The 27,043-nt window shown below is 45.5% G+C and overlaps 2 protein-coding genes across 7 annotated transcripts in view; one reads left to right on the top strand and one right to left on the bottom strand.

Annotated features, from left to right (window-relative positions):
- SHISA2 (shisa family member 2) overlaps positions 1-27,043 on the bottom strand; it is a 455,435-nt gene that overhangs the window by 116,400 nt on the left and 311,992 nt on the right. The window lies entirely within an intron of this gene.
- Positions 1-27,043, top strand: part of ATP8A2 (ATPase phospholipid transporting 8A2) — a 325,713-nt gene that overhangs the window by 19,758 nt on the left and 278,912 nt on the right. For 4 of the 6 annotated variants that reach the window (XM_082220254.1, XM_082220251.1, XM_082220250.1 and 1 more), the window contains exon 2: positions 16,521-16,665. In XM_082220254.1, the coding sequence (XP_082076380.1) occupies positions 16,521-16,665 (145 nt within the window). The remainder of the gene's footprint in view (positions 1-16,520; positions 16,666-27,043) is intronic. The other 2 variants (XM_082220253.1, XM_082220252.1) reach the window with 2 other exon arrangements.

Below are 27,043 nucleotides of genomic sequence, written 5' to 3'. Positions count from 1 at the left end.
TCTGGTTCGTAAGTTTCATTGTTTTAATGTGATGCTATATCCCCCCCTTTCTTTTGTTGACAAGTTCGGCAGATGGAAGGAGGAAAAAACAAGTCAGCTTAGAAGCTGAGATGTTTTCTCTGGAGACGGTTTCCCCTTAGGCTATATTCTGGATAGGAAACAAAGACATTAAATTGAAGTTGCCTGGGCCTTAACACCAAAGAAAAGAACGTGACCTTTGTAGTATCTCATCTATATTACCTTTCATAAGAAAAAGCTTTCCTGGAAAACGTAATTGGTTTACATCCTGATGCAGTTCCATTGTGAAATTTCTAATAGCAAAGCCAAGCACCACAAGATGGCACAGTGAAGCTAGTATGCCTGCCCTGGTTATATACTTTTAGTTGATAGAAACCTACATTATGCTTAAGTCGCAGAAAGACAGATACCTGTATAAAACTGGTACCTATTGGTGCCCAGGCCAGAATGCCTGCAAAATTTCAAGTTCTTTATAGATGTCTGGCTGACATCCTCTTTACGTATATACAGTATATGAAAGTTAAGAGTGCAGGTCCCCTGCTGGCTAGGGCCCAGGCACATTGTGTACCCACTGCCTGCCTGCTTCTGTGTATCCTCTTACCAAATAAGATATTGAAGGCTCTTCCCTGAGCCCAATTCTCATGATAGACTTCTGCTGTGCATTGGAAGGTCCTAGGTTTGGAGGTCATGTCTCTGTGGTTTTGATCTTATTGGCACGAAATTTTCAGGCGCTCTTCCCCTGCCGCATTCATTCATTCAAATCCGCATTTGTTCTTTGCTGCAAATGGACAAATGGTGGGACTGTTTGTTTAAGCATTAATCTGCTGTTACAATTGATGCTTAAAACAAACAGGTCTCCTCTGGGCTGATGAAAATTCGTTACCCATCCATTCAGTTTTGATCTGTTTGGCCCACTGGAATGTCACAATAGTAATGCAATTGGAATGAAACCAAATATCAGAACTCCTGCCCTGTTTTTATTGACGTTGCTTTAGGCAAAGATTAATGAGTAGTGATTTGATGGGCTTACATTTTCTTCCTTTGGGTTTTCCCCCCACCATTAATAGCTGAGTGATTCATGACTATTAACCCAGGATTAGGTTTAGGGCTGCTGTTGCATGAGTTGTCCTGGTCCTTGTACTGAGAGAGGGGGAAATACCACAACTCTAGCCTACTGGGTCCTTGAGTTTCCAAGCAGTCTTGATCACGGAATTGTTGACAAACTTCCTTAAGGCTTTGTATAATAAGTAGGTGTTACACCTACCATGGGATGACCTGTGTCGGACTAGCTTTTTAATGGATGAGCAGAAAGACCATGATAGCAGCTTTATGGAAAGGACCAGCTGATGCATTGTATTTGACTTGTGGGAGCCGCTGTGTCAAGGACGAACAAGGTTCTTTGAGAATCCACTTCTTTGAGCCAGGATTGCTCTCATGCATTATGCAGCAGTACCGTTATGAGAACAACAAATGTATTGCATTATGTTAACATCCTTCACAGGATATTCTCAATAACTGAATGGAAACACACGCAAACAACAGTGGACTCAGGCTTAGTGGGGACTACAGCTGTTCCTCCTTTGAGGAAGGGTGCTGGGCTGTATCTTCACGTTTTAGAGCAGGCAAGGCTCTTGGCTCCCTGAATTTGGCTGGCACCATTGAAACTGCCCTTTAAGGATGCTACCATGCGTATGGCAGGTAGCCATTTTGAAAAGTGGGAGCAGTAGAGCAAGAAAGGGGCGGTCATATCGAGAGAACAGTGATGGTGGCAACAGTGGTGCCAGAAGTGGGAAACTATATGAGAAGAACATGTAGTTCTAAATCTCGCAGTCTCCTTGGGAGTAGCATTAGTGGGTGGGCCCTAAAACTCAGACTGGCTAAAATGGTGAATTTAAAGCTGCATACATAGCTCCATATTTAAAATTCATGATACTGCATTTGATATTATCCCTGCATTATTATTCTCCCACTCACCTGCTGGGCTAATAGCAGCTTTATGGGTGGTAATCTATGATTTTAAGTGGGAACAAATTGGCAGGGTTGGAAGGGGGTTAACTGTCTTCTCTGCTGGGGCTGCTGCTCCAATAAAATTTGCAACCCTTCTAATTTGTTTCAAAGTGTTGCATTAGTTGTTTTAAATCATTGGGAAAATCAATCATGGATCACCCTTGTCATATAGCCTGTATCATCATCATCTTCTTCTTCTTCTTCTTCTTCTTCTTCTTCTTCTTCTTCTTCGGCAATCACTCGTAGCCAAGCAAGATTACCTTCCATAAACACATTTTTAACAATGAGTCCATAATAGGCTGTATACAAACCATATGTTCAAAGTACATTTGAAACATGTTTAAAGCACCTCTTCAAGAATACTGGGAACTGTAGTTTGCCTTTCACAGTGCTACAATTCTCAGTGCTCTTTTAAAAAACTACAGTTCCCGGGGTTCCTTTGGGGAAGTCATGTGCTTTAATTGTACTTTAAACATATGGTGTGTACACAGCTATAGTGTACTTCCTAGAATTTGTTAAATGTGTAATCCAAGACACCTTTGATTGTTAAAAAACACACTTGAAAAATGGAAATTTGTCCGTGTCTCCAGAATAGGGGAGGACTCAAAATGAACAGTGCAATCTCTTGCATGTGCACTCAGATGTAAGCACCTTTGAGGTCAGTAGGAATTAGTCTCATGCAGTGCTTTTTTGGGGGGGACGGGACACGGGGGTACGTATACCCCTAAACATTTTGTGAATCTAAGTTTGGCCTCATTGAGGGGCAGTATTTCAATATGAGTAGGAAAATGAGAGTACTCCTAAACATTTTTTTTCCAGAAAAAAAGCACTGGTCCTATGAATGTACATAGGGTTGCAGCCAGAGGTACTTTCATGTCTGCAGATGGGACATTTTTACACCCAACTGACAAAACATGGGCTATTATAATTATCTTGGAATAGAAGGTGCCGTAGACTTATTTGGAGCAGAATTTTGGGGTGTTGGAGTTCATTGCTTCTCTAGACTTCAATTGGGAAGGGTGGGCTGTTCTAGAAGCATCCAGAAACGCAGATATATGCTGACAAAAACGAGCTTCATTTACGTGTGTGTGTGTGTGTGTGTAAAAATCCATTTCCATCTCTAAATCAAACACAGAGCAGTTGGTAACATCTATTCTGCAGCTGTCCACAGGGATCATTTTAATCAGCCTTGAGCCCCTCTAAAGCTACAGAAATCTTTGGAGGAGGGCGGCTGATTTTGTCATCCTGCTGTGCAAAAAGCAGACCAAACAGTATGCCTCTGATATTCCTCTGCTGGAAGAGATTCGTGCCTGTAGGTAAATGTGCCTTTCGGCGGTTGCTTTTTCCTGTGCTTTTAATGAAGTTGTGAATGGAAGTTGAAGCCTTAAGAGCAGTTCTTTGGAGAGGGAGGCCAGTACGTGTGGGTGGAGATAATCTTCAATCCTGCATTTTGAAGTGGTGTTTCATAGATGTCAAAGCTGCGCGGAGGACATGCGCCAGAGTTCCATATTTCAGAAGGGATGAGGCCTTCACTTGCTGGCAAAAATATATTTCAGCTGCCTGGAAGACGAGATTAATGATATCTCTGTGCAGCCATTACATCTGCATCCTAACTCCTTTTTTAAATACAGAAATCAGAGATTTGTAAAGTTGAAAACGATTGCCAGTTTGATTCCAAGCCCAATTTAAGGTGCCGGGTTTAAACCCTGAATGACTCGGATTATGAGCCTTGGGACCTTAAGGAACACTTTTCCTGCACGCTGTCTTCATTGAGGTCCTGCTCTGGATTCTTCAGCTGTCTGATGCCTGGCATGTGTCAGCTGTTAGAGGTGCTGGGATGTAACTCGGCTTGCACCAGAGGCTGATGCATCTGTGTGGGAAAGAGCAGATAGAAAGAAGAACCTCCAAGCTTCCTAGAGAGTATCCTTTAACCCTTGCTGATCTTTCTTCAGGCTAGACTGATACTCTTATGATTGCTGACCTCATTTCCTACTTCCTCCTCCACCCTCATCTTGGGAGAGGAAATGCAAGAGCCAGCGTGGCTCGTTGCATTTCCCACCTTGGTTAGGTCACATCTACACCATACATCTAAAGCAGTCTTTAAACCACTTCAACAGCCATGGCTTCCCCCCAAAAGTCCTGGGAATAGTTGTTAAGGATGCTGCCAGAAGTGGTTAGGAGAAGCCCTCACAGTGCTACAATTCCTAGCAAACCACAGTTCCCTGGATTCTTTTGGGGAAGCGATGATTGTTAAAGTGGTAGAAGAATGCTTCAAATGTATGGTATGGATGTGAGTTAGAACTAGGATATTTCCTCTCAAGCACGCGTTTCCTGCAATGAACATAACTTTCCTATTTTCCTAACTTTCCTATTTTCCTAAACGCAGAAGTCACGGCATTATTTTATCCAGGGTAAAGCGTACTCTTCCAACTGGGATTCAGTGTTCGCCTTAACTTCTGTTGATGCATATAATCTCCACAAGCCACCATTAACAAGGAGGTAATGAGCAAGGAAGGGACGCGGGTGGTGCTGTGGGTTAAACCAAAGACTTGCCGATCAGAAGGTTGGCGGTTCGAATCCCCGCGATGGGGTGAGCTCCCGTTGCTTGGTCCCTGCTCCTGCCAACCTAGCAGTACCGCTCCGGCGGGAAGGTACCGTATTTTTTGTACCATAACACTCACTTTTTTCCTCCTAGAAAGTAAGGGGAAATGTCTGTGCGTGTTATGGAGGGAATGCCTACGGGTGGCATGCCTATGGATTTTCCTCCTCTAAAAACTATGTGCGTGTTATACAGCGAAAAATACGGTAAACGGCGTTTCCGTGCGCTGCTCTGGTTTGCGAGAAGCGGCTTAGCCATGCTGGCCACATGAACTGGAAGCTGTACGCCGGCTCCCTTGGCTAATAAAGCGAGATGAGCGCTGTAACCCCAGAGCCGGTCACGACTGGACCTAATGGTCAGGGGTCCCTTTACCTTTAATGAGCAAGGAGTTAATGAACAAGGAGTTTGGTGTTGGTGCCCACCCTGTGCAATGCCCTCTCTGTTGATTTGTTGACTTACATTTTGTGCAGCCTTGTTCTCTCAGCTGGACAACATCAACAGGGCTTTGCTTACAAAGCAGAAGCCGGACACACTCTGCTGTAAACCACTGGAGTGGAGAGGGCTCAAGTATGTGGCTAAAAGCAGTATGGCACACAGAATGTTTGGGTGGCAGTTGAAGGAGAAAGAGGAGGCGAACAAGAGAAAGAGACAGATAAGTTCCTCAAGTCTAGGGCGGGCCTTATCATAAGGCAAAGTGAGGCGATGGGCTCGTTCAGCCAATGTGGGGGAAGGGGTGGTGGCGGCGGCAGCCCCACATCCAACACCTCCCTCCCTGACCAGCTGTTCCTCTCTGTTGGAGGTCAGAGCTCTGTGTGCCTCATAGCTCTCTGTGCAGGTCCTAAAATAGCCTGCATCCCTCAGATGTGGTACAGGAGGTTTTTTCCCCAGCCTCAGGCCTCCTCCATATGTTGCTGCAGCACAACGTCCATCATCCCTGAACACTGACTAAGCTGGGTGGGAGTGATGGGAGTTGTAGTCCAACAACATCTGAGGACCCGTGGTGGACACTGCCCCATTGCCAGTGTTGAACTGGCAGCCCAGCTGCTTCTCTACATAGAATGGGGGTGCGGAGGGGCACGGCCTTGTCCTTTTCGGTAGGCAGCCAGCTCTCTTGAGCTTGCCCTGTGCAAGCATTAGACCATGGGTCAGCAAACTTTTTCAGCAGGGGGCCGGTCCCACTTGTGGGGGGCCGGACTATATTTTGAAAAATAATAATGAATGAATTCCTATGCCCCACAAATAACCCAGAGATGCATTTTAAATAAAATCACACATTCTACTCATGTAAAACCACGCTGATTCCCAGACCGTCCACAGGTCGGATTTAGAAGGCGACTGGGCTGGATCTGGCCCCCGGGCCTTAGTTTGCCTACCCATGCACTAGACAGCTTATAATAAGGATTCTGGAAGGGGATTTCTTTTTTTTATTCTTTCACTTTAATACATCACAAAAAAGAGAAATACAAAAATAAACAAATATCCATCACCTCCTGACAACTAAAAAAGAAACAACAACAACAATACATTGAATAGTTTTCACAATACTTTAATCATAAAAATGGTCTTTTTTCTATATACCAGACTTCCCGTCTCCTCCTTACTTCTATTTCTCATCAATTGTTCACTGCTATATCATAACATGTTTTGGTTTTAATATTATTTATCCTATCATGGGTTTTCCATCAAACTTAAAACTCCCACTGAAGTGATTCAAATGCTGCTACAGACTTTAAACTGTCATTACTATTTTTCAAATAAATTTTAAAGACTTCCCATTTTGAGATAAATACTTCCTTTGATTTTTTTTTATTCTTTCTGATAGATTATCTAATTCTGCATATTCAATCATTCAAAAAAATGATTGGGGGGGGGAGGAAGAGGGATTTCGATTTGCCTAGTACCTTTCTTCTATCCAGAACTGCCACCCTTTCATGTATATTTCATAAAATACTGAGACGTAGCACTTACAACTCTGTATGGCTACACAATACAGCAGGGAAAGGGCTGTGGTAGGGAGGGAACAAAGGTGTATTTTGGTACTACTTTACTCCTGAAACTTCCTCTAGTGCAAGAAACCTGAACAGCAAGTCAAGGCTGCAGTTGCAGACTAGGGCGTGGGAACATTTTGTTGCTCCAGGTCCCACATCTCTCCTTCTGTTTACATTTCTCTTTGCCCTTATGCTTAGGGAAAGATGTGAACGCCAATCAGCTGTTTTCATTTCCTGCAAAAGCTGAAGGTTCCTGAAGAGGAAACAGCCTAAAAACTTGCTTATATATGTATTTTAGCTGAAATCTACGCAAGGCTGTTTTCACTCACTTAGTTAAGAAAGGTTCTTCCTCAATGCTCAGAGGCTATCTCTTCTTCTAATCTCCATGGCAGTCAAAACAAAATCCAGCCTGGGATTTAGCAAACTCTGGCTCGTATTAAAAGCAGGGAGAGAAAGAGGAGATATGATTGCCTGGGAAGTTTGCACTGTTGTGTTGCCACCCTCTGGACCTGTCATGAAGGAGGCACACAAAGAAAGGCCTCAGATGATGAGGTGGACTCATATGTCCCCTGGTACTTCGAACATCCAGGTGAAGAAGGGGATGGGAGTCCTGCAGCTTCTATATTTGTTCTTCATCTACCTGATAAGCCACACCTCCTGAAATTCCCTATTCCGTACAAGTACTAAAGGTGCAGGAACCTCATCCTCATTTTTTCCTGGCTACCCAACACGTATTCTCCCTTTTAATTTCACCAACCCAGAAAAGCATCCCCCCCCGAGATTAAAGACAACCCCCCAAATCAAATGCCCATATGTTGGTATGCAGGCATGTAAAAGATCTTTATGAGCTAGTAAAGTTCATGCACTTATTTGCTAGCCCAAAGGAGCCTATGCTATTAGAATAACATATTATTTTCAATGTATTTAACCTGTGTTTTTATTTGCCCAGATAATTTATGGTTAAACTAGGCTTCCACTTTGGCCATTCTTAACAAACTTTCCCTTTGCGTTTATTCTCCCCCACCCCCAATGAATGCACTTACATGTATCTGTCGTGTACACTTCTTATTGTTTTGGCTAAGTGATGCATGCATAATTCTTTTAATCAGTCCCAGCAGCTGCTTAATTTCTTTTGTGTGCCATTTTAATCCTCTCCACTTTCTTTTTTATCTTGCTTGTTTGTTGTGTGTTCTGGTGAGGACATGCTACTCTGTGTTTGATTTCAGTAGAGCCATGACATTTATTCCCTGCTACTCATATCCTTTAAATCAAAATTACATTGCCAGCTCTGACGGGGAGGGCATTGCAGTATGCATCTAATAATGCTATTATCCTTCAGCTGCAATTGCAGTTGTTAATTGCCAAGCATCTGCTTCACGTTAAACTCTGAGGTTGCCTTTAATTTTCCTCAAACTTATTAGCGAAGCCGCAAACACAATTGCTGCAGATATACCCGTTTTAGATCGGTGTTTTCTGCAGCAAACAAACCCAAGTGTGGAAGTAATATCTGCCAGCATATAGGTCTTGAAACACACATATACATAACATGGAAAATATGATCACACTTGACGGCATGCACACTGTTAAACCCATGTTGCTACTCATGCTTAGGTACACAGTGCATCTGACCAACATGTGCTTTTAAGGATCTTGACTATTGAGTCATGGTACGTCACAGGAAGATTAACCTACCTCCCAGGGTTGTTGAGGGTATTAAACAAAGCAGTTGCGAGGACTGAAGATGCCTGTCTCCCCAGTGCCCCCTAAGGCTCCTCCTCCCCCTGGTCCTTCCCAAGCAACTTTGGCCGTTGTTGCTTCACCCTCTTAATTTCTCTGCATGTTCTGGGAGACCAGGAGAGATGGGGACTGGTTGCAGCAGGAGGGGGAGACTCCCTGGATTTTCTGCAGCCTGACTCATCTCTGTCTCCTGTTCCCTCTCCTCTTCTGCCTCTGGTTCTGGACTGCTCTCTGCCACAGACTCTCCCTGCTCACTAAACCCTGTTGCCTCTTCATCTTCCGACACCACCTCCTCCCAGTCTTCTCCCTCTGATCACTCATCATGTTCCCACCACCAACCCCTGGCTCTGAGCCTCCTTCCCCTGGGGGTTCCCTTGGGCGTTCCCCAGCTGGTGCCTCCCACCACTTCTCTACATGCATAAAGTTCATGGCATAAAGTAAATAAATAAAAGTACTTTTTGATTAACTGCAGGAGAACCAAATCATTTATCTGCTTCCCTTTTCCAACATCTTAACTTGCTTTGCTATTTCTTTTGTACCCCAGGGATGAGGAACCTCACCCCATTCACCAGCCCTGCTTTGCACCCTCCTCAAAGGTTTTTAAGTGGCTGGAAAGTGTCCTGGCATTCTGATAATGCTGCTTGTTTGCCTGGATGGCAATGAGTGTGAATAAACCAGTTCGCTGTACAAAAGATACAATGCACATTTGTTGGTCCGCCCACATTGTCTCTGGCTCTGCCCACTATGGGCATGTGGCCCCTGGAAGGTTGCCAAGAAGAGAATGTGGCCCTCGGGGTGGAAAAGGTTCCCCAGCCCTCTTGTAGCCCCACTTGCATGACATTAAAGGGACTTGAGTGCAAGGACAAACTGTTCTGGCAGTTTGGACTATGAATATCTTTGCTTTTTATATTCTTGGTTGAGGTGGTTAGAGAGCTGGATCAGACCTGCGAAACCAGGGCACAAATCCCTACTTGGCCATGAAGCTCATTGGGTGACCTTGGGCCAGTCACTGCCTCTCAGCCTAAGCTAGCCCACAGGGTTGTGGGATTAAATGAGAAGCGGGTGAATCAAGTGCGCCAACTTGAGCTCTCTGGATAAAAAGGCGGGGTAGAAATGCAATAAAAAAATAAATTCATTGAAGCCAAAATATTATTCTCATGGTCTTCCCTATTAAGCAGTTGGTTCAGACTTTACTACCGTCCACCATTCTACCCAAACATCTTCCCATAACAGCAGCAGCAGTAGCATCTGAAAACCTTTTGCCATCTGGGTCAGCGGAGAGAGGTAGCGCTGCCAGCAGCCAGCCCGCAGGAAAGTGCAGAGCTGGCATGCAGCGCCACTGTGCATTTGTGCAGAGGCACACAGCAAAAAAAAAACTTCTTCAGTGTTCAATATGGAGTTGGGAAGAGCCTTTTAAGTGGCGGGTGATAATGTTTGAGCTGGCCCAAAGTCACTTGGGATTGTGGAGTCAGTGCAGAGATGTGGGTAGTGTGTTCGGTTTAAACGAGGGAAACTTAGTTTAAAAGCCTCTCTCAGCTACCAAGTTCCTTTGGTGTCCTGTAACAGCTTGGCCAGTCCCTATCTCATGGGTTTGTTCTGAAAGCAAATGAGCTGCTCGCGATCTTAGGTTCTGAGCTGCTGGAAATGAGGATGCTCACACAAGTACAGTGGTACCTCGGGTTACAGATGCTTCAGGTTACAGGACTCCACTAACCCAGAAATAATACCTCAGGTTAAGAACTTTGCTTCAGGGTGAGAACAGAAATTGTGCTCTGGCGGTGTGGCGGCAGCAGCAGGCCCCATTAGCTAAAGTGGTACTTCAGGTTAAGAACAGTTTCAGGTTAAGAACGGACCTCCAGAACGAATTAAGTTCTTAACCCGAGGTACCACTGTATGTCAAACTTATTCTTGCGGCAGAGGATGTGCCTTGAACACCAGGGATGGGGAACCTGTCCCTGGTGTACGCTATCCTGTGGGACTCCTCCATCCCCAGGTCAGTGATGATGGGAGTTGGGAGTGCAGCAAGCACCTGTGGCTCTCCATCCCCCTTGCATACCAAGACATGCCATAAAAACCATGCATTCTAAGAGAGCTGCTGCCTATTTGATTTTTGTTTTAAACTTTGTAATTTTGTTTAAATTGTTTTTAATTAACAGCTTTTTTAAAAAAATACATTGCATTTTTTTGTAACCCGTCCTGGTACATTAGGGTGAAGGATAATAATAATACTGTAATAATGATGATGGAATATGACACCTTTCCGTCAGCCTTGGTGCCTTTAATAGCACACAAGATGTAGAAATTTGACAGATGTAGACTTCTCCTTTACAATATCTGTGTCATGTCGGAAATGGCACCTGTCAAATTTCTGGCATCACACAGCTGTTAAAATCCACTGGAAATAATGGGCAAGATCTAGCCAAAGTGAAGCATATTGGAGTCCCACCGATTTAAACATGCCCGTGACTCTCTCACTGAGATTTTTACGACTCTCAAATAACTTTCTCTGGCTAGAATCATTCTCTGTTTATTTCTTTATTTGCTGATTTTTCTCCTTAATGATCTGCAAGTAGTAACAATGAAATTCCAAAAAAGAAGAGTGAAGATAAAAATCACATCATGAACAAATTTCACACCAAACTCCAAGACAAGTTAAAAAACTGCATTGCTCATGATAAAAATATAGCTGCACACCAGAACTCTTAAGTTCTAGCAATAATAACAATAATAGTTGTTGTTATGGATTTATTAATCACCTGCCCTTCACTCTAAGGTTCAAGGGCAAGCTACAACCATGAAAATGTCTTCTAGGACAAAACTATTTCCCAAAGTTGGAAAAGGAATTGGACGGGCAGTTCTCTTTGGACACAGAAATCTGTAACTGGGAAGCCACCACCAAGAAGGCCCCAGATGAGCCTTCACTAACCTGGTATCCTTCTGAAGTTTTGGGCTGCAGCTCTTATCAGCCCCAGTTCCTGCTGGCTGGGGCTGAGGGGAGTGTAGTCCAAAACATCTGGAGGAGAACAAGTTGGTGAAGGCTGTCCTAGATCTTATGGACCTCTCTGGAAGATCTTAATGCACGCAAGGGCTTAATGGCGTAATCTGCGATCTGCCAATGCTAAACGCTAATGCTACCTAGTTTTCTAGAACACAGGAAGCTGCGTCCTAGTGAGTCAGACCATTGGTCCATCTTGCTCAGTATTGTCTACACTGACTGGTAGTGGCTCTCCAGGATTCCAGACAGGAGTCTTCTCTCTCGGACCTTGCTGGAGGTGCCAGGGATTGAACCTGGGACCTTCTGCATGAGAGCCAGTGTGGTGTAGTGGTTAAGAGCAGTAGACTCGTAATCTGGTGAACCGGGTTCGCATCTCCGCTCCTCCACATGCAGCTGCTGGGTGACCTTGGGCCAGTCACACTTCTCTGAAGTCTCTCAGCCCCACTCACCTCACAGAGTGTTTGTTGTGGGGGAGGAAGGGAAAGGAGAATGTTATCCACTTTGAGACTCCTTTGGGTAGTGATAAAGCAGGATATCAAATCCAAACTCTTCTTCTTCTCTACCACTGTGCTACAGCCCTCTTTCCCCACTCCCCATGGTGTTGATATTTTTCCAGAATACAGTTATTTAGCAATGCCGCTTTGATCCATCCCCCCCCCCAACCAGATAAGTCTGAACAATTGCTTTAAAGATCACAGACCCAAAGGCATCTGACCAAATCAACCCAAACTATTTTGCTCATCTAACACACCTCCATACCGCCATGGCAATGCCCTTCTTACAGATGAATCCATGCCATCCACATCACCCCACGCTACAAGCACAGGGCGAGAGTGAACAAGGCACCTTGCTCAAAGAGACACCTTTAGGCAAGGAATAGTCTAAATAATTCAAGCAAACAAATTGTTTCGTGTTCTCCATTCTAAATATAACAACATCATTAAACACTTTAGCCCCTACCTTGCATATTTCCTTTGTTTTTACAAAGCCGAGCATCCAAATGCAAGCGAATTAAAACGTCAATTGTGAATTTTATCCTTCCTGCTTTTTATTATTACTGTACTTACTTTGTAGTTAAAGCACAACATTTCCCTTCTGGATTTCTAAATACGTTTCATGCTGCTTCCTGCTTATGATTGCTTTATTGCTTGTGCCAACTGAACTGCCTTAAGTGGTGGTTGCTACCTCTGCAGGCCAGGAATGATTACAGGCTCATTTTGTGGCAAAACATTGCAATTTCAGCAGCTATCAATCAACTCAAAGTGTCAGCGGTCTTATCTATCTTCTCTTAGGGATGTTTCTTCTTTTTGTAAATGTTTTGAAGGGCACAGCTTTTGTCTTCATCAGCTGGGGTTAAGGTTCCCCTAGCAATGCCAGCTGACCTGAAATTAACTAACTTGGCCTGCTTGTGTGCCTTTAACACCTGATTGACATGGGGGAACCTCAGGCCCAGGCTGTGGTCCTCCAGGCATCTCTTTTGACCCTCAAAACGCTCCCTAGGCAACAACCCCTCACTGCCCCCACTTTGCACCCCAGTGTTTTTGCCTGGCTAGAATGTATTCTCTGAAAATGAACTCTGAAAATGCCACTTGCTTGCTTGGATAGAGAGATACATGAGCAGAAACTAGTCTACTGGACAGTTTGGTTGGCTGGCATCTGTCTGTCTTTGGGAGATTATGGAGGAGTGCGCCTTCAGGGGCAAAGTCAAACTGTTGGGGAGTTACAGCGCCTGTTGTGGCTGTAGAGACCAATGTGGGAGAGACATGTTTTGCTGCAGCTGGGGCAGAGGAAGACATCCAGTTGTCCTGCTGCAGATGGCGTTTCTTTTCTCTGCTCCTCCCTGCAGTCATTCCTCCACCTGACTGATGGTATATTTGTTGCTCTACCTGCTTTTGCCTCTGTCTCCTCCTGTCACTGGCATGTGGTCCTCATAATGTTGCTGAGAAGGGAATGTGGACCTCAGATGAAAAAAGACCTGCACTACATTGGCAATTGAGTTGAAGGTCAAGATAGCCCTCTGGGGAGGCAATGGGAACCTGCACACCTTAGCAACAATGTCTTGGGTGACTTCTGTTGTGGTAGCTGATGCGGCAGGCTGAGGCATGACACCAGAGCATTGGCCATTTTGTCCCATCTGTGAGCACCAGTGTTCAGTGTGCAATGTCATTCCCACATGCAGTTTGTTCCCTTGTCTTTGCTTTGTTTGAATAGGTGCTTCTTTGACAAAGGATTGCAAGTAGATTCCTTTTTGTATGCACTGTAATTAGCAAATAGAGGTAAAGGGACCCCTGACCATTAGGTCCAGTCGTGGCCGACTCTGGGGTTGCAGCGCTCATCTCACTTTATTGGCTGAGGGAGCTGGTGTACAGCCACTCGTGTCCCCCTAATTAGCAAATAGTCCTGTGTTAAAGTCTGTGTGTATGCTAGGCTTATAATGCTGCTTTTTGTAACCCTATTTTGCTGAGGTGTTCACAAAGGGACAAACGTTGCCATTCGAACCAGCAGCATAATGCAAGCAATAAGCTTGAAGCCAGGGAAATCACAAAAGTAACTGGGACAGCTGTATTTGTAATTTTTAAATATATCTATATTCCTGGCCCATTGATGGGGGACTAGAATTCTGAGTGAAATTTGCCCCCAAGCTGTAGGATTGTTTGTGTTTTCCTCCTTCTCTCAAAACTAAGTTAACACAGGAAATACCCCTGCAATTAAATATTACTCCAGTGTGGCAGCATTTCAGTGGCTCTCTGCACTAGGGCAATGTTTATTTGGTTTTCAGAAAATGATTATTAGACACTCTTCAGCTGTAGATCTCCAAAGATACACCAAAATAAAAAAAGGCAAAATTGAGCAGGCAGTCAAAAAGATCCAATGGAAAAATAAAAGGCCTGGCAAATAAAAGTAAGTTTTCAAGTTGGTGCTGAAAAGAAAGGCAGTGAATCTTTCTGTCTACTGAAATCCATAAATGGAGTGCTACCAGCTGTAAAGGCCCTGCCACTCCTCTTAATTCAGATGATAGGCTGACCTAGACCGGGCCTCTGAAACTGGTCTCAACATTTGGGTGATTCCATTCAGTATATCTTGCAATAGCTATTCTCCAGCAACATATAACCAAGCATCACCTAGCAGAAATGGAGAAATTTTGGGCAGGGAAGGGTGAGAGTAATCTGAGGCCAGATGAAGTAGTTTAAACAGGTTGAATTTATTCTTCATAGTGCTTTTAAAACACTGTGCCTCTATCAATGAAACAAGACCATCTCCTTATAAATGGTAACTTTCAAATATATAATAGGTTTGGTAGTTGATATGGGGGGGGGGGGAGTTTCAGTAAACAATAAACATGTGACTTTCCTTTTGTGACTTTCCCCTTTAGCAACAAACAAGATTGACTTGACAAGTTTGACTCAACTTGAAATTAAGGAGTTTTCTCTCCATTACATTTTGTTTACAAGCCCTGAAATAGAGTGAAGATAAACACCCTTGTTCTTTCCTTCCATACTAATGTCACTGAGGATCAGTGCACTTTTCATAAGCAGCTCTGACAGAGACACATTTGTTTTGTTTTTAAATCTATTTGAACAGCTCCTGCATTGTAAGTGAGGCTTGAGGTTTCAAAAGGACAATATATTTTCGTGCCTGTTCACATCTGTCCAGAACTAAGTGCCATTGAGTTTGATGGGCCTTATTCCTGGGTAAGCATGCATAGGGGTTTTAGTCTTTCTAATTCTCTTCATGTGTCGTGTTTTATCCATTTCAGCTCATTCCTGCCTATGACAGGAGCGGGCGATCTGAAAGTCTTGGCCAAAATCGTGTGGGTGTCAAGTAGTCAAAAACCGGGGAGATAGACACATAGGGTGACAGAGAAAAGGGTGTGAAGGAAAAAAATTGGTAGCAGAAAAAGTGGGAGAAAGGGGTGACAGAAAGAGAGAAAATGGAGTTCCCCATCTATTTATGGCTCTTCCCCCTCCCCACCGCCTCTGACCCCAAAATATATCTCCCATTATTCCCAGGAGAGTATGGTGTATACCCCAATCCTGGTATACAGACTTGACAGTTTTGGCCGCTGTGGGATGCACTGTATATTCGGTGAAGTTTCTCAGGCACTCTTGATGCTTTGGACTACAACTCCCATCAGCCCCAGCAAACATGGCCAGTTGAGGGATGGTCGGAGTCTTCCAAAAACTGCCGGAGGGCACTAGGTAGCGGGAAGCTGCTTCGGAGGCGTCTTCTAGCCATATATCCCAAGTTACCCCGGAGTCCCACTGGATGATTCATCGTTGGAGCTGAACATTAGGGAAGAGGCTCCTGGAGGCCAACATAATAATGGCAACGTTTTTTTTTTTTTAATCGCGCCACTCGTGCGCTTTGCTCTGCTGTCCCTTCCCAATGTTTGATACTCCTTTCCGGTTTCTTGGGGGGGGGGGCCGACGCGCGCTTCCACCTCTTTCCCTCTGAGGCCACGGGTGGATCTGTCACACGATCTAGTTCCGCCCTACACCGGGTGGTAACAAACCCACCACGTGCACCCCACCCTCCCGCGTCGCTTGTAAAGCTCCACACCATACAAACCAGGCGACGCTTTTCTACTTCTGCTGCCCGGGAGCTCGAGACTGCAGCCGCCGCCGCCGATCAATAAGTGGGTGGACTTGGACTCGCAACTCCTTCGGTCGCCGTGACTTTGATTCTTGTTTATTCTTCTCCGCCTGCGAGCGCGGCGCCTCCCTCCCTCCCTCCCTCCGCCCTTCCAGCAGCCAGCCGCGCTTCTGGGTGCGGGGCGTTTGTGTGTGTATGCGCGCGCGTGTGTTTGTGTCGCGGGGAGGTTTCGGCTGCTTTGCGCGCACATGCACGCGCGCGTCTGGGGACAGAGCTGGAAAGCAACAGGGAGGCATACAGGCTGCTGTTGCTGTGATCCTGCTTCTCCAGGGCCACTTTGCAAAGGCTGCTCGAGGAGGAGGAGGAGAAGGAGAAAGCAAGCTGCCACCGAGGCGGCTCGCTAGAGATGCGGGCGGCGTGATGCTAGCTGCTTCTGCTGCTGCGTGCCGCCGCCTCCTCGTCCGCCGCGCCTCTCTCCTTCTGTATCTTTCCTTCTGCTAACTGATTCCTTTCCCCACCCACCCCTTTCCCCCACCCTCTTTTTTTCTTCTTTTGCTTGGCTGCTGCTGCCTGCTGCCGGCAGGACCCATTTGCTCCTCTTCGGGCTACAAGAAGGCAGATGATGAGATGTCCGGGGCCACATCCTCTGCGGACCAGGAGGAGGCAGCAGCCCGCACCATTTACTTGAACCAGCCCCAGCAGAGCAAGTTCCACGACAACCGGGTCAGGTAAGGGGAAGGCGCAGGGGGGGGGGGAGAGAGAGAGAGAGAGAGAGAAGCAGAGTGAACTGTGTGGGAAGTGACTGCTCTGGATTGATCCTCCAATTGGGCCAGCAAAGAAGTTAGACTTGCTGGGAGTGGCTCCCTGACTTTGACTCCATCTTACAGCTCTTAGGCACAATGGTCTGTTTTTTGCCAGAGGTCCACTTTGATAAAAGTATTCATGTGGTGGTGATGGAGACTGGCAAGGCTTCCACCCGCAAACCCAGCGTCCCAAAGTGCCCTTGCTGCCTCTGAAGTGGCAGAGTTGCCGAGTAAGAGGAAGCATTTGCCAGACACGTTCTGATTCCCTAATCCAGAGGTGGTTTAACCTGAAATGTTTCCAGCGGTTGCTGAACTACAACTCCCATCACCCCCAAGCATTAGCCGTGCCGGTTGGGGCCAGCGGGAGTTGCAGTTTGGGATCTGGAGGTGCTCTGATTCACTGCTTGTCAGCTGGTGGGTCTGGACCTACTAGTGGGTCACAGCCTGGTGCAAAGTGGGTCCAAGAGGAACGCTGCCACCATGCAACTATATGGTAAAAGATTAAGAAATGGGCCCCCAAATGGGTCAAAAGTTGGTCCTGAGTCCGGAATAGTTGACTTTTAAAAAATATTTTTATTAAAGTTTTCTTGGTTTACAAAGGTATGCGCAATGTCTCTTTTTTCAAGTTACATTTTCTATAGGTCGTTTTCATTTGTTGAGACATTAGGGTTACATTAGGAAGAAAAGGGGGGGGAGAGGTGGAGGGGCGAAAGGCGAGTGGGAATAGTTGACTTTTGAAGCATGATGTGGTTGGTTGGGAGGAGTAGAGGCCTAACTGTTACACAGGAGCATATAATTAGGAAGATGTAGTGGTTTATGCTTGTACATGTCCACACCAGGCTGATTTCTGGTGTTGCTGCTACAGGGGAGGGTTGATTGTTCCATCTTGGCTCTGGCCCATGCTGAAGCTGTGCCCTTTGAGCCACAACAATAGCTGTGTAAGTCGAGTGAGTAACAAGCAGTGGCAGGCAAGGACCCAGTGTGCTCCTCCTGGCCAGAGCAGTCAAGAAAGGAAGAGAAGGTCAGTGGCAGGTGATGGATAATAGGCTCTTATTTGCAGGAGAATAAGGCGAGAGGCAGTAACAGGTGGGGCACAATGGTGAGAGATCAGTTACCAGCCATCGTACAGCGGCTCTCTCAGCAAGACAATTACAAGACCTAATAATGGATGGCACTGTTGGCAGCTCCCGTACCAAGGAGAGAGATTACAGCTGTGCCAAGCTTGATTTTTGGTCTCCCAAAGGGTGCAGGAATATGCCATGCGTGTGAACGTAATAAGCATAATGTATCAGCCTTGTTCGTGCACTTACTCACTTCCATACAGTAGCAGGAGCAGAGTCGTGCTTTAGACCTCATGTTGCATCCCAGTTCTACCCTTAGGCAGAGTCAAGCAATCCCATCAGGTGGCAGATACTGAGGGGCAGAAGGGAGAGCAATGGTTGACCCTCTGGCCATTCCTCCTATGCCCTCTGGTCATTCCCCTCTGTTAAGAGATTAGAGCAGTGTGTGTGCCACAAAACCTGTCATGCCCCTCGCCAAAAACTAGTGGGATCCCCTAAGCCCCACTCAGGTGCAGCGGAGGATGCTGTTGGGAGCCACCCAGAGTGGCTGAGGAAACCCAGAGGGATGCGTGGAGTATAAATAATAAACTATTATTATTATTATGCTGTCCCATCACCAGTGCTGAAGGAAGATTAAGCAGTCTGACAGATACTGATTCTTCCAGGTGTCAGGCAGGGGTCTTTTTCATCACCTGAAACCTAAGCCTCATTTTTCCTAAATAATTGTATGTTGAGTAAAGCAATGGAGAGAGTCATCACATAGATCAGTAGACGCAGTTAGGTCTGTGGTTAGAGAAATCATAGATCAAACTTGTTCCCAACCCATAACTTTCCATACATCATATTGGGACAACATACTGGGTTAGTTGTAGATAAAAGCTTTGTGACATGCCTGCAATGTAGAAAGGGGCCCTTGCAATGTTGTAAATCAAAGTCTGTTCCAGTGAACTCAGTGTGAAATTAGTCTTCAGAACACCGCCAGCAAAAATAAAATACCTGTCTATGTGATGCTGACACATAAGCTTATGCTCATATGCTGTGCTAAAGAATGAAATGTTACCATCTCCCCCTTCCCACCCCTCTCTCTTCTCCCACAACCCTATATTGCCTATAATGTCTCTGAATATGACTGACTTCTTTGAATGATACTATGACTTGAAAACAGAGTCTCAGTATATTCTATTGCTACCCAAGAAAAGCTCAATAAGGACATTTAAAAAAAAAAGGCTGGTAGAATTGGAGCCAACGTCCCGTCTTTTCCCACCTTGGTGGTGCTTTCAGTGATAAGTACCGTAATTTGTAATTTGGGCAGAGAGAGGGAGGGGAAATCTCATCATCATAAAGCTTTGCTTTGGACAGCGAGTTTTAAAAATCCAATCAAGGCAATGTAAGCAGTGTGTTGGTTGAAGACTTTTAACAGCCCTAATAAACAGCAAGGCTTTGATCAGCAGGGTCCTCGTTGTGTTTCGAGGTGGTTATAGCTTCAATTTAAGGAGATCAGCAACAATTTGACAAAGTGCCTCAAAATAATTTATGCAACCGAATTATGCAAGAAAGATTTAGTGTAGTAGGGTGATGGCTCTTTGGCACACCCCGAGAGCCTGACAAAACACAATGTCGTTCATGGAATTAAAGATGGTGTGGATGGATTTTCAAAATGGAAATGGAAAGCGGGAGGAGGTGGTCCAGGTTTGGGCGATGTACTTGTGTGTTAGGGGGCTTTTAACCATTTGCTCCCTGCTGTTATCTTGATCTGGATCAAGCCCATCTGCACTAGAAAAAGTGAATGGGTCCCCCCTTGGTTGTAGCAGCTCCATTCTAACAACTCTGTCTAATATTCAAGGGTAGGGCATTCCACTCGGGAGATGCCACAACAATAAAAGCCTGAATCCTACATTGTGTGGAGTAGACCTCCTGTTAAAATGGTATGGATGGGAGGCCCTCATCTGCAGTGATTGACTAGGCATATAAGGGGTGAGACTTTCAGGCGTCAAGAGAATTGCCTTTATGAATTTTCTCCCAACACTTAGCTGAAACCTGATTCCCTCCAACTTTCACCAGTTAGTTCTAATTCTGTCTTCTGAAACAACAGAAAACAAATAATGCCCCCCCCATTTGAGATGTCTTTTGTCTAGGAAGCTTTTCATGACTTGGTTCCTGGGGTTTGCCCCATTGTAGTTAAGAACTAGTTTATTGACTCGCTTTTACAGCTTTGTCTTACTGTGATTATACTCGCATATAAACATTACATTTAAAACAACAGGATTACCTTTTTCCAACTTGGGTTATTACTAATCTGTCTGAAACTCTCTTGAAAATAATGTCAGTCCTCTCTACTCCCTGAAACAAAGCAGTATGCTTAAGGCTGCAATGTTATGCACACTTACCTAAGAGTAAGGACCCGTCTGTACCGTACATTTAAAGGATCATCATACCACTTTAAACAGACATGGCTTCCCCAAAGAACCCTGGGAACTGTAGTTTGTTAAGAGTGATGAGCATTGTTAGGAGACTCCTATTCCTCTCACAGAGCTACAATTCTCAGAGTGGTTTGACAATCGCCCTTCCTAGGGAACTCTGGAAATTATAGTTCTGTGAAGGGAATGATCTCCTAATAAATCTCAGCTCTCTTAACAAGTAAGTCAGCAAGTCCCACTGGATTTAGTGAGGCTTTCTTCCTGGTGTGTAGGTATAGGGTGGTATTCAACCGAGTTTTACTCTAGAGGAGATCCATTGACTCCATTAATTTCTCTGGGTCTGCTCTGAGTAAACCCTGGTTGAATTCCCCCCATAGGAGTGCAGCTTTAAGCAGGAACTTAATTTTTTCCTGCTGAAATCAATGGAACTTTGAATTGTTTCACTTTGACCAGATCATGCTTTATATAAATAACACGCACAATTTTCCAATCTACTGATTATCGGAACATTTTGGATAAATGATTCTCTTAGGCTTTTAAGGGCTGTGCATTTGCTCATACAGCAAAATATTTCTGTACTGCTTGACAAGTGGGAGATGGCAGATGCCCATTTAAAATTATGTCTACAGAATGTTATTTTTTATTCTGACTTACCATGATCTTGTAGTATGTTTGAACAGCTTCAGTTGTTTTTATGTTTCCTTCCTTCCTGCTTATTGCATCTTGGTTTAGACTAGCCTTCGCCAACTTGGTGTCTTCCCCACGTTTTTGACTACAACTCCTATGAGCCTCACTTGACATGGCTGCAGTTGTCACCTGAAAACATCAGAAAGGCGGCTTGTTTGGGAAGGCTGGCTTTAGGTATTAGCTACCTTACCTTATTGTTAGTAATGCTTTTTATAGGAGTGTTCTTCAATCTTGGAGACCTTGGTGATTCAGGACTCCCATCATCCTCAGCCAACTTAGCCAATACCCAAGGATGATGGGAATTGTAGTCCAACAACACCAGGGAATCCAAGAGTGTCGAAGAACACTCTTCTAGAGATCTTTTTGGTGTACAAACTGCTTTGTAAATATTATCTAATAGATCCTCCTGTACACCTTGTGAGGCATGATGGGAGATTTACTTATCCTAAGTTACCCACAGAGGTTCACGGCTTACCAGGGATTTGAACCTGGTTTCCTCGCTTCCACAGAAAATGCTAAATTTCCCATAGAAAGTTAGAGATGGTGTTCAAGTCAGGCTGATAGCTTGTGTGTGTGCATTTTTGAAGTGGGTGTCCCAGAAGGCTTAAACTGGATATCAGAGGAAGTCGTGGAGATGTAGTAAACTCTTAGTAGCATGGTTACGGCTGGAAAGGCTTTGAAGGTCAGCCAGTGCAGCTCTTGGCACAGACTTTGCACAGAGACAGCCTCCTTCTCTTTTGAACCCTTCTTAAAGAAAAGAAGACCAGCTAGCAAGATGTGTAGAGACCTCAAGAAGACATGGGGAGGATGCCCAGCGCCCATCTCTCCAGGGCAGACTGCATAGGGTTAAATCATGGGTCTTCCTCCAACCCCTGTATCACATGTGTTATTGTGATGCTGCAGCTCTGATGGGGAATAGCTAAGTTGGCTTGAACTTGGTTTGTGGACCTTGTGTTGTCTTCCCCCCTGTTCTATGCATTGTGGGGTGCTCCCAGGCTGTTGATATTTTGGAGTGGGATTCAGCCATGTATCAGGTATTTCAGATTGTGCAATTAAAGTTGATTTGGAGCTCCTGCACAACAAATATCCTCTCCCCCACCCTTAAAAAACCCCCAGACTTTTGCAATATGGAAAGTGATGAGAAGATGCACTGGAAAGCGTGGGATAACGTTTTCTTGATGCAACATTGTCTAGCCTCCCTGCAAACAAATTAGGGTGTATGCTCAATAAACAGGTTGTCTGAAAGTGACTGCATGGTGCAAGCCTATGCATGTCTGCTCAGAGGTAAGCCCAATTAATTTGAATGGGACTTACTCCCAAGTAAGTGGGTATAGGATTGCAACGTTAGCCGCAGTCTCCCTCTCTTTTGCAATTCATCATTGGGGAAGGGTGGGACCACACAGAGAGCATGATGTGCATGCTGTAAGAGCGCATTGCAGTGAAGGGAATGGGAGGCAGAAAGGGCAGGAGACCTTTGTTGCAGCCTCAAAAGAGGTTGGCAATGATGATCTTTTTTTATCGGCTTGTTTGGAAGTTCTTTGGAAAGTGCATCATTATGTGTTGAGCACAGCAGGAATCTTGCTCTGATAAACAAAGCAGGAGCTTTAACAGTTTTTAATCTGAGAAAATATTCATTCCTGATGCTTGATTTCTGAAAAACGTATTCTTTCTATTTTTACCAAGGAAGAACAGAAGCCACCTCAGTTATTCTTTTATTACAGATTTAAGTGGTTTACTGGCTGCAGAGGCACTGAGATGAAAACACACACCTCATATTCAGATGTGCCCTGGGAACAATGAAATGGATAAAGCAGTGCTACATAAGCCATGCTATATTTGAAAGACAAGTGATGTGTGTGTGTGAGAGAGAGACAGAGAGAAACAGACAAATGCTGAAAGCAAAACTATGCTGTTTTTGACTGTAATGCAATTTTAATAGTTAATTGGACTCTTTGCAAAGAGTAGCAATAAGTGACAAATATTCGAAGCTATAATTATGGGTGTTACGGTTTTTGCTTCAATAACTTTAGCTTCTGCTTGTTAGTTTTAGCAGTAAGACCGTGAAACTCGGTGAGTGACCTTGAGGGCCAGTCACTATCTTTCAGGGTAACCAACGCCACAATGCTGTTGTTGTCATCAGGATAAAATGGGAGATCTTGTGAGTGCCACTGTGAGTTAGAAGATGGTACAATCATACAAGGGACGCTGGTGGCGCTGTGGTCTAAACCACTGAGCCTTGGGCTTGCTGATCAAAAGGTCAGTGGTTCGAATCCCCGAGACGGGGTGAGCTCCCGTTGCTCGGTCCCAGCTTCTGCCAACCTAGCAGTTCGAAAGCATGCCAAAAAATGCAAGTAGATTAATAGGTACCACTCCGGCGGGAAGGTAAACAGCATTTCTGTGCGCTGCTCTGGTGTTGGTGTTCCGTTGCACCAGAAGCAGTTTAGTCATGCTGGCCACATGACTTGGGAAAACTGTCTGTGGAGCGGACAAACGCCGGCTCCCTTGGCCTGTAAAGCAAGATGAGCACTGCAACCCCAGAGACGTTCACGACTGGACTTAGCTGTCAGGGGTCCCTTTACTTTTACCTTAAAGGTAAAGGTAAAGGTACCCCTGCCCAACGGGCCAGTCTTGACAGACTCTGGGGTTTGTGCGCCCATCTCACATCTAGAGGCCGGGGGCCAGCGCTGTCCGGAGACACTTCCGGGTCACGTGGCCAGCGTGACAAAGCTGCATCTGGCGAGCCAGAGCCGCACACGGAACGCCGTTTACCTTCCCGCTGGTAAGCGGTACCTATTTATCTACTTGCCCCCGGGGGTGCTTTCGAACTGCTAGGTTGGCAGGCGCTGGGACCGAGCAGCGGGAGCGCACCCCGCCGCGGGGATTCGAACCGCCGACCTTTCGATCGGCAAGCCCTAGGCGCTGAGGCTTTAGCCCACAGCGCCACCCGCGTCCCTACTTTTACCTTACAATCATACAAATAAACTTTTACCTTACAATCATACAAATAAATATGACCATTCCATCAGTAGCACGGTTAGATGTCAGAGCCCAGCAAGCAAATAAACAATGCAGAATTAAACTATGGCATTCACTATAGCTCCAGTTTGGAAGGCTTTCAAAGGGGATTCAACAAATTGACAAAGAATAAGGAACTACCAAGAACTGCTGGTCAGGGCGGCTATGTAGACTCCAGCCTCAGAGTTTGTGTGCCACTAAATACCAGTTGCTAGAGAAAAGAAGCAGGAGAGAACTATGGCTCTCCTCTCCTGCTTGGGGGCTTCCCAGTGGCTGGCCAACGTGGAAACAGAATGCTGAACCAGATAGGCTTGATCCAGTAGGGCTCTTTGTTCCAGGGGTTTTTGTCCAAGATTGCCGTTTCCTCGTGGTAAATAAGGCATGCGTGGGCTCAAAGCAGTGTGCACAGGGTTATTTCATTTTAGAACAGTCCTGCGAGGTAGGTTGTGCTGGGAGAACCTAGCTGAAGAACATTCCTTAATAGGAATGCTGAATGCAGTTTGTGGCCCTTTGGATTGGCGTGCAGTGGGCAGGGGCGGAGGAAGGGGGGGTGTCGCCCTGGGTGTCACGACTGAGAGGGGTGACGAAATGCTGGGCAGCACTCACCACGGGGCCTGCAGCAACACCTGAGCCACGCGTCTCTCTTGGGTGAGACGTGGTGGCTTGGGCGCCTGCAGGCTCCGTGCTGCTCCAAATGGTCCACCCACCGCCTGCCCCTCAGCTGTAGGGCGGCTGAGTGGGAGAAGGCTGGCAGACTCCTCAGATGCACCACAGAACATCCTGCCCCAGCTCGCTGTGCCCCATGGGTGGATAGCCCCATCCCTGGGTGCAGGGCACGTGCGCTGCCCCAGGCGCCTGATTGGCTTGCTCCACCGCTGGCAGTGGGCTATCATGCCATGGCTTCATGTCTGCTCCGGCGCATTCCGTTTGCTGTGGTGCAACTTGTGGTGTATCCCTAAACTTCCCAGGTATTAAGAATTGCCCCTTTGCTTCAGCATCCAGCAGCAGCTCTGCACAAAATCTCTCCCTGCTGAGAGAGATTTTGTGGAAAGATGACGTGGTGGATTTTGACACAGAAACATTAAAAAAAGAAATGGGGATGAAGCGTAGTGCCAGAAACTGACAGCGCTAAAAAAAGATACCAAGGTATTTGTGTGCTTTCACAAATGGGGGAAAGTTGTGTAGATTTATGTTAAGGGATTAACAACGGAATTAGCATTTCTGCTAATGTCCAATCCAGTCAGCAGCTTTGCTGCTTAGCTAGTTTGTAGGCCTCAAATAAATAAATACTTTTCCAGAGCAGGTGCTGGTATGCATTTACACCCAAACACCTGGCAAATAAAATCCACATGCAAGGTGCAAATAGAACAGTTGTAAAATACTGTTTGGTTTAAAGAATTGTCATTGGAACAGGGGAAGCTGCCCTGTTCAGAGACACCACTGACCCATTTAGGTCAGTATTGTTGTGGGGTGTTGGTGTGGGTGTTACACCTGGGAGCTTTTGCATGCAGAGGAGATGGTCTAGCACTGAGCTAAGGCCCTTCCCCGATGCAGCCCATGATGATCAAGGATGTTATTTGAGAATGAAATTCACGCAGAGGGCAAGCACCTCTGTGGCAGATGAGGAAGAAAAGAGACAGGGCCAATTTAAATGATCAAAACAAACATCCTAACATATTTTTGCCTGCGCAGATTCTAGGGTTGATGGAGAGCCCTTTATGTTACAGTTTTATAGCTGTGTTGAGATAATGAATATGTGGTTGAAAATGTAGAAGATGGGCAAATAAAATGAACAGGGGGCTGGAGCCACAAGTGCCAGCAAGTACATCAGCATAAAGTGAGCATAGCTAATGGGAGGCACAGCCTTTGAGAGGCACAATCCATCATTTGGTGTGTGAGTCACTGCAGTGGTGATCACCGTCACAGTGACACCATCAGCCATGCATTTGGTGTCACTGTGGATGTAGCCTGTGCACATACAGATGTGCATGCTTTGGAAAAGATGTGTATGTGAGCAGTAGCATCACCAGTCAGGTGGCCTATACATGTGGACAAGCGCCATATGTACCTAGATGGGCAGAACTGTATGCATGCTTTTTAAAAATAATGGTTTCATTTTGCAAATTGCAGCCCAGAAAGAACAACAACAAAAAAGCAATCTCATGTTTCACTGTTACAGTGCACAACTGGAAAGAAGTGATAAGCGTTAAAATCAGATAAACAATAGGCAAAACAGCTATCTGATATAGCCCCTCTGAAACCCAGTGTGGGTCTCTGGAGGTCGTGAACTCTCAAGAAGTTATGGAAGTTAGGAACGGAAACCAAACCATGTCAAACTGATTAGATGCAGTTTGGTCCCTTGTTTTCCACCCGTATCACCCGCTGGATCTTTCCATGAGAGCAAGAGTCAAACATGCTTATACCAACTTGCATTAAAATAAACTCAGAGGACGTTTCCGGCCTCTGGCTATTGTTGATCCGGCTGCAACCAAGAGGAACAATTAATAAGATATTTATGGCTGAGTTTGGGGCCGGTGAAAATGGAGAGAAGAGCTAAAGGGGCTGCTTTTGGGATGATCTGGTTAGCTATTTTAGAAACACGACCAAAGATTGAATCCCAAAAGCTAGAGATGTTGGGCAAAACCACTACATCTGGGAGCAGGAGCCTCAGTCTGAGCATCCATCCTTTCCAAGCACTCAGGATACATATGCATGGTGTTCCCTTCCCACTGATGCCACTGCATGAAACATTTATTGAGCACGTAATTGTGGGAACATCTATATGCCCCTGTATCCTTTCTAGATTGTGTCCTGGGTTGTGGCATCCAAAGTCTTGACAGGGCTGGGCTATAGTAGGTAAGCAGATACTGGCAAGCAGATATTGGGACACTTACAATGCTTAGTTTAGCATTGTATTTTCACCAGCATCATGGAGTTGCTATTTGGATTTTTCTCTCCCAAGCACCAGCATATTTGGGTTGCCTTGGACCTCCGCATGAACTTCCTCCACTGTGTACAGCCACACAGGTGGTTAGTGTGTTCATCTTTTTGACAGTGGATGGGAGGAACTAATCTCAGGCATTCTCTCCATCCCCACTCATCTCCATCAGGGGATGAGCATTG

Source organism: Podarcis vaucheri (assembly GCF_965113315.1).
Source record: "Podarcis vaucheri genome assembly, chromosome: 4".
Lineage (NCBI taxonomy): Eukaryota > Metazoa > Chordata > Lepidosauria > Squamata > Lacertidae > Podarcis > Podarcis vaucheri.
The sequence above is the reverse complement of the archived record's forward strand: the minus strand, read 5'-3'. Positions and strand labels throughout refer to the sequence as shown.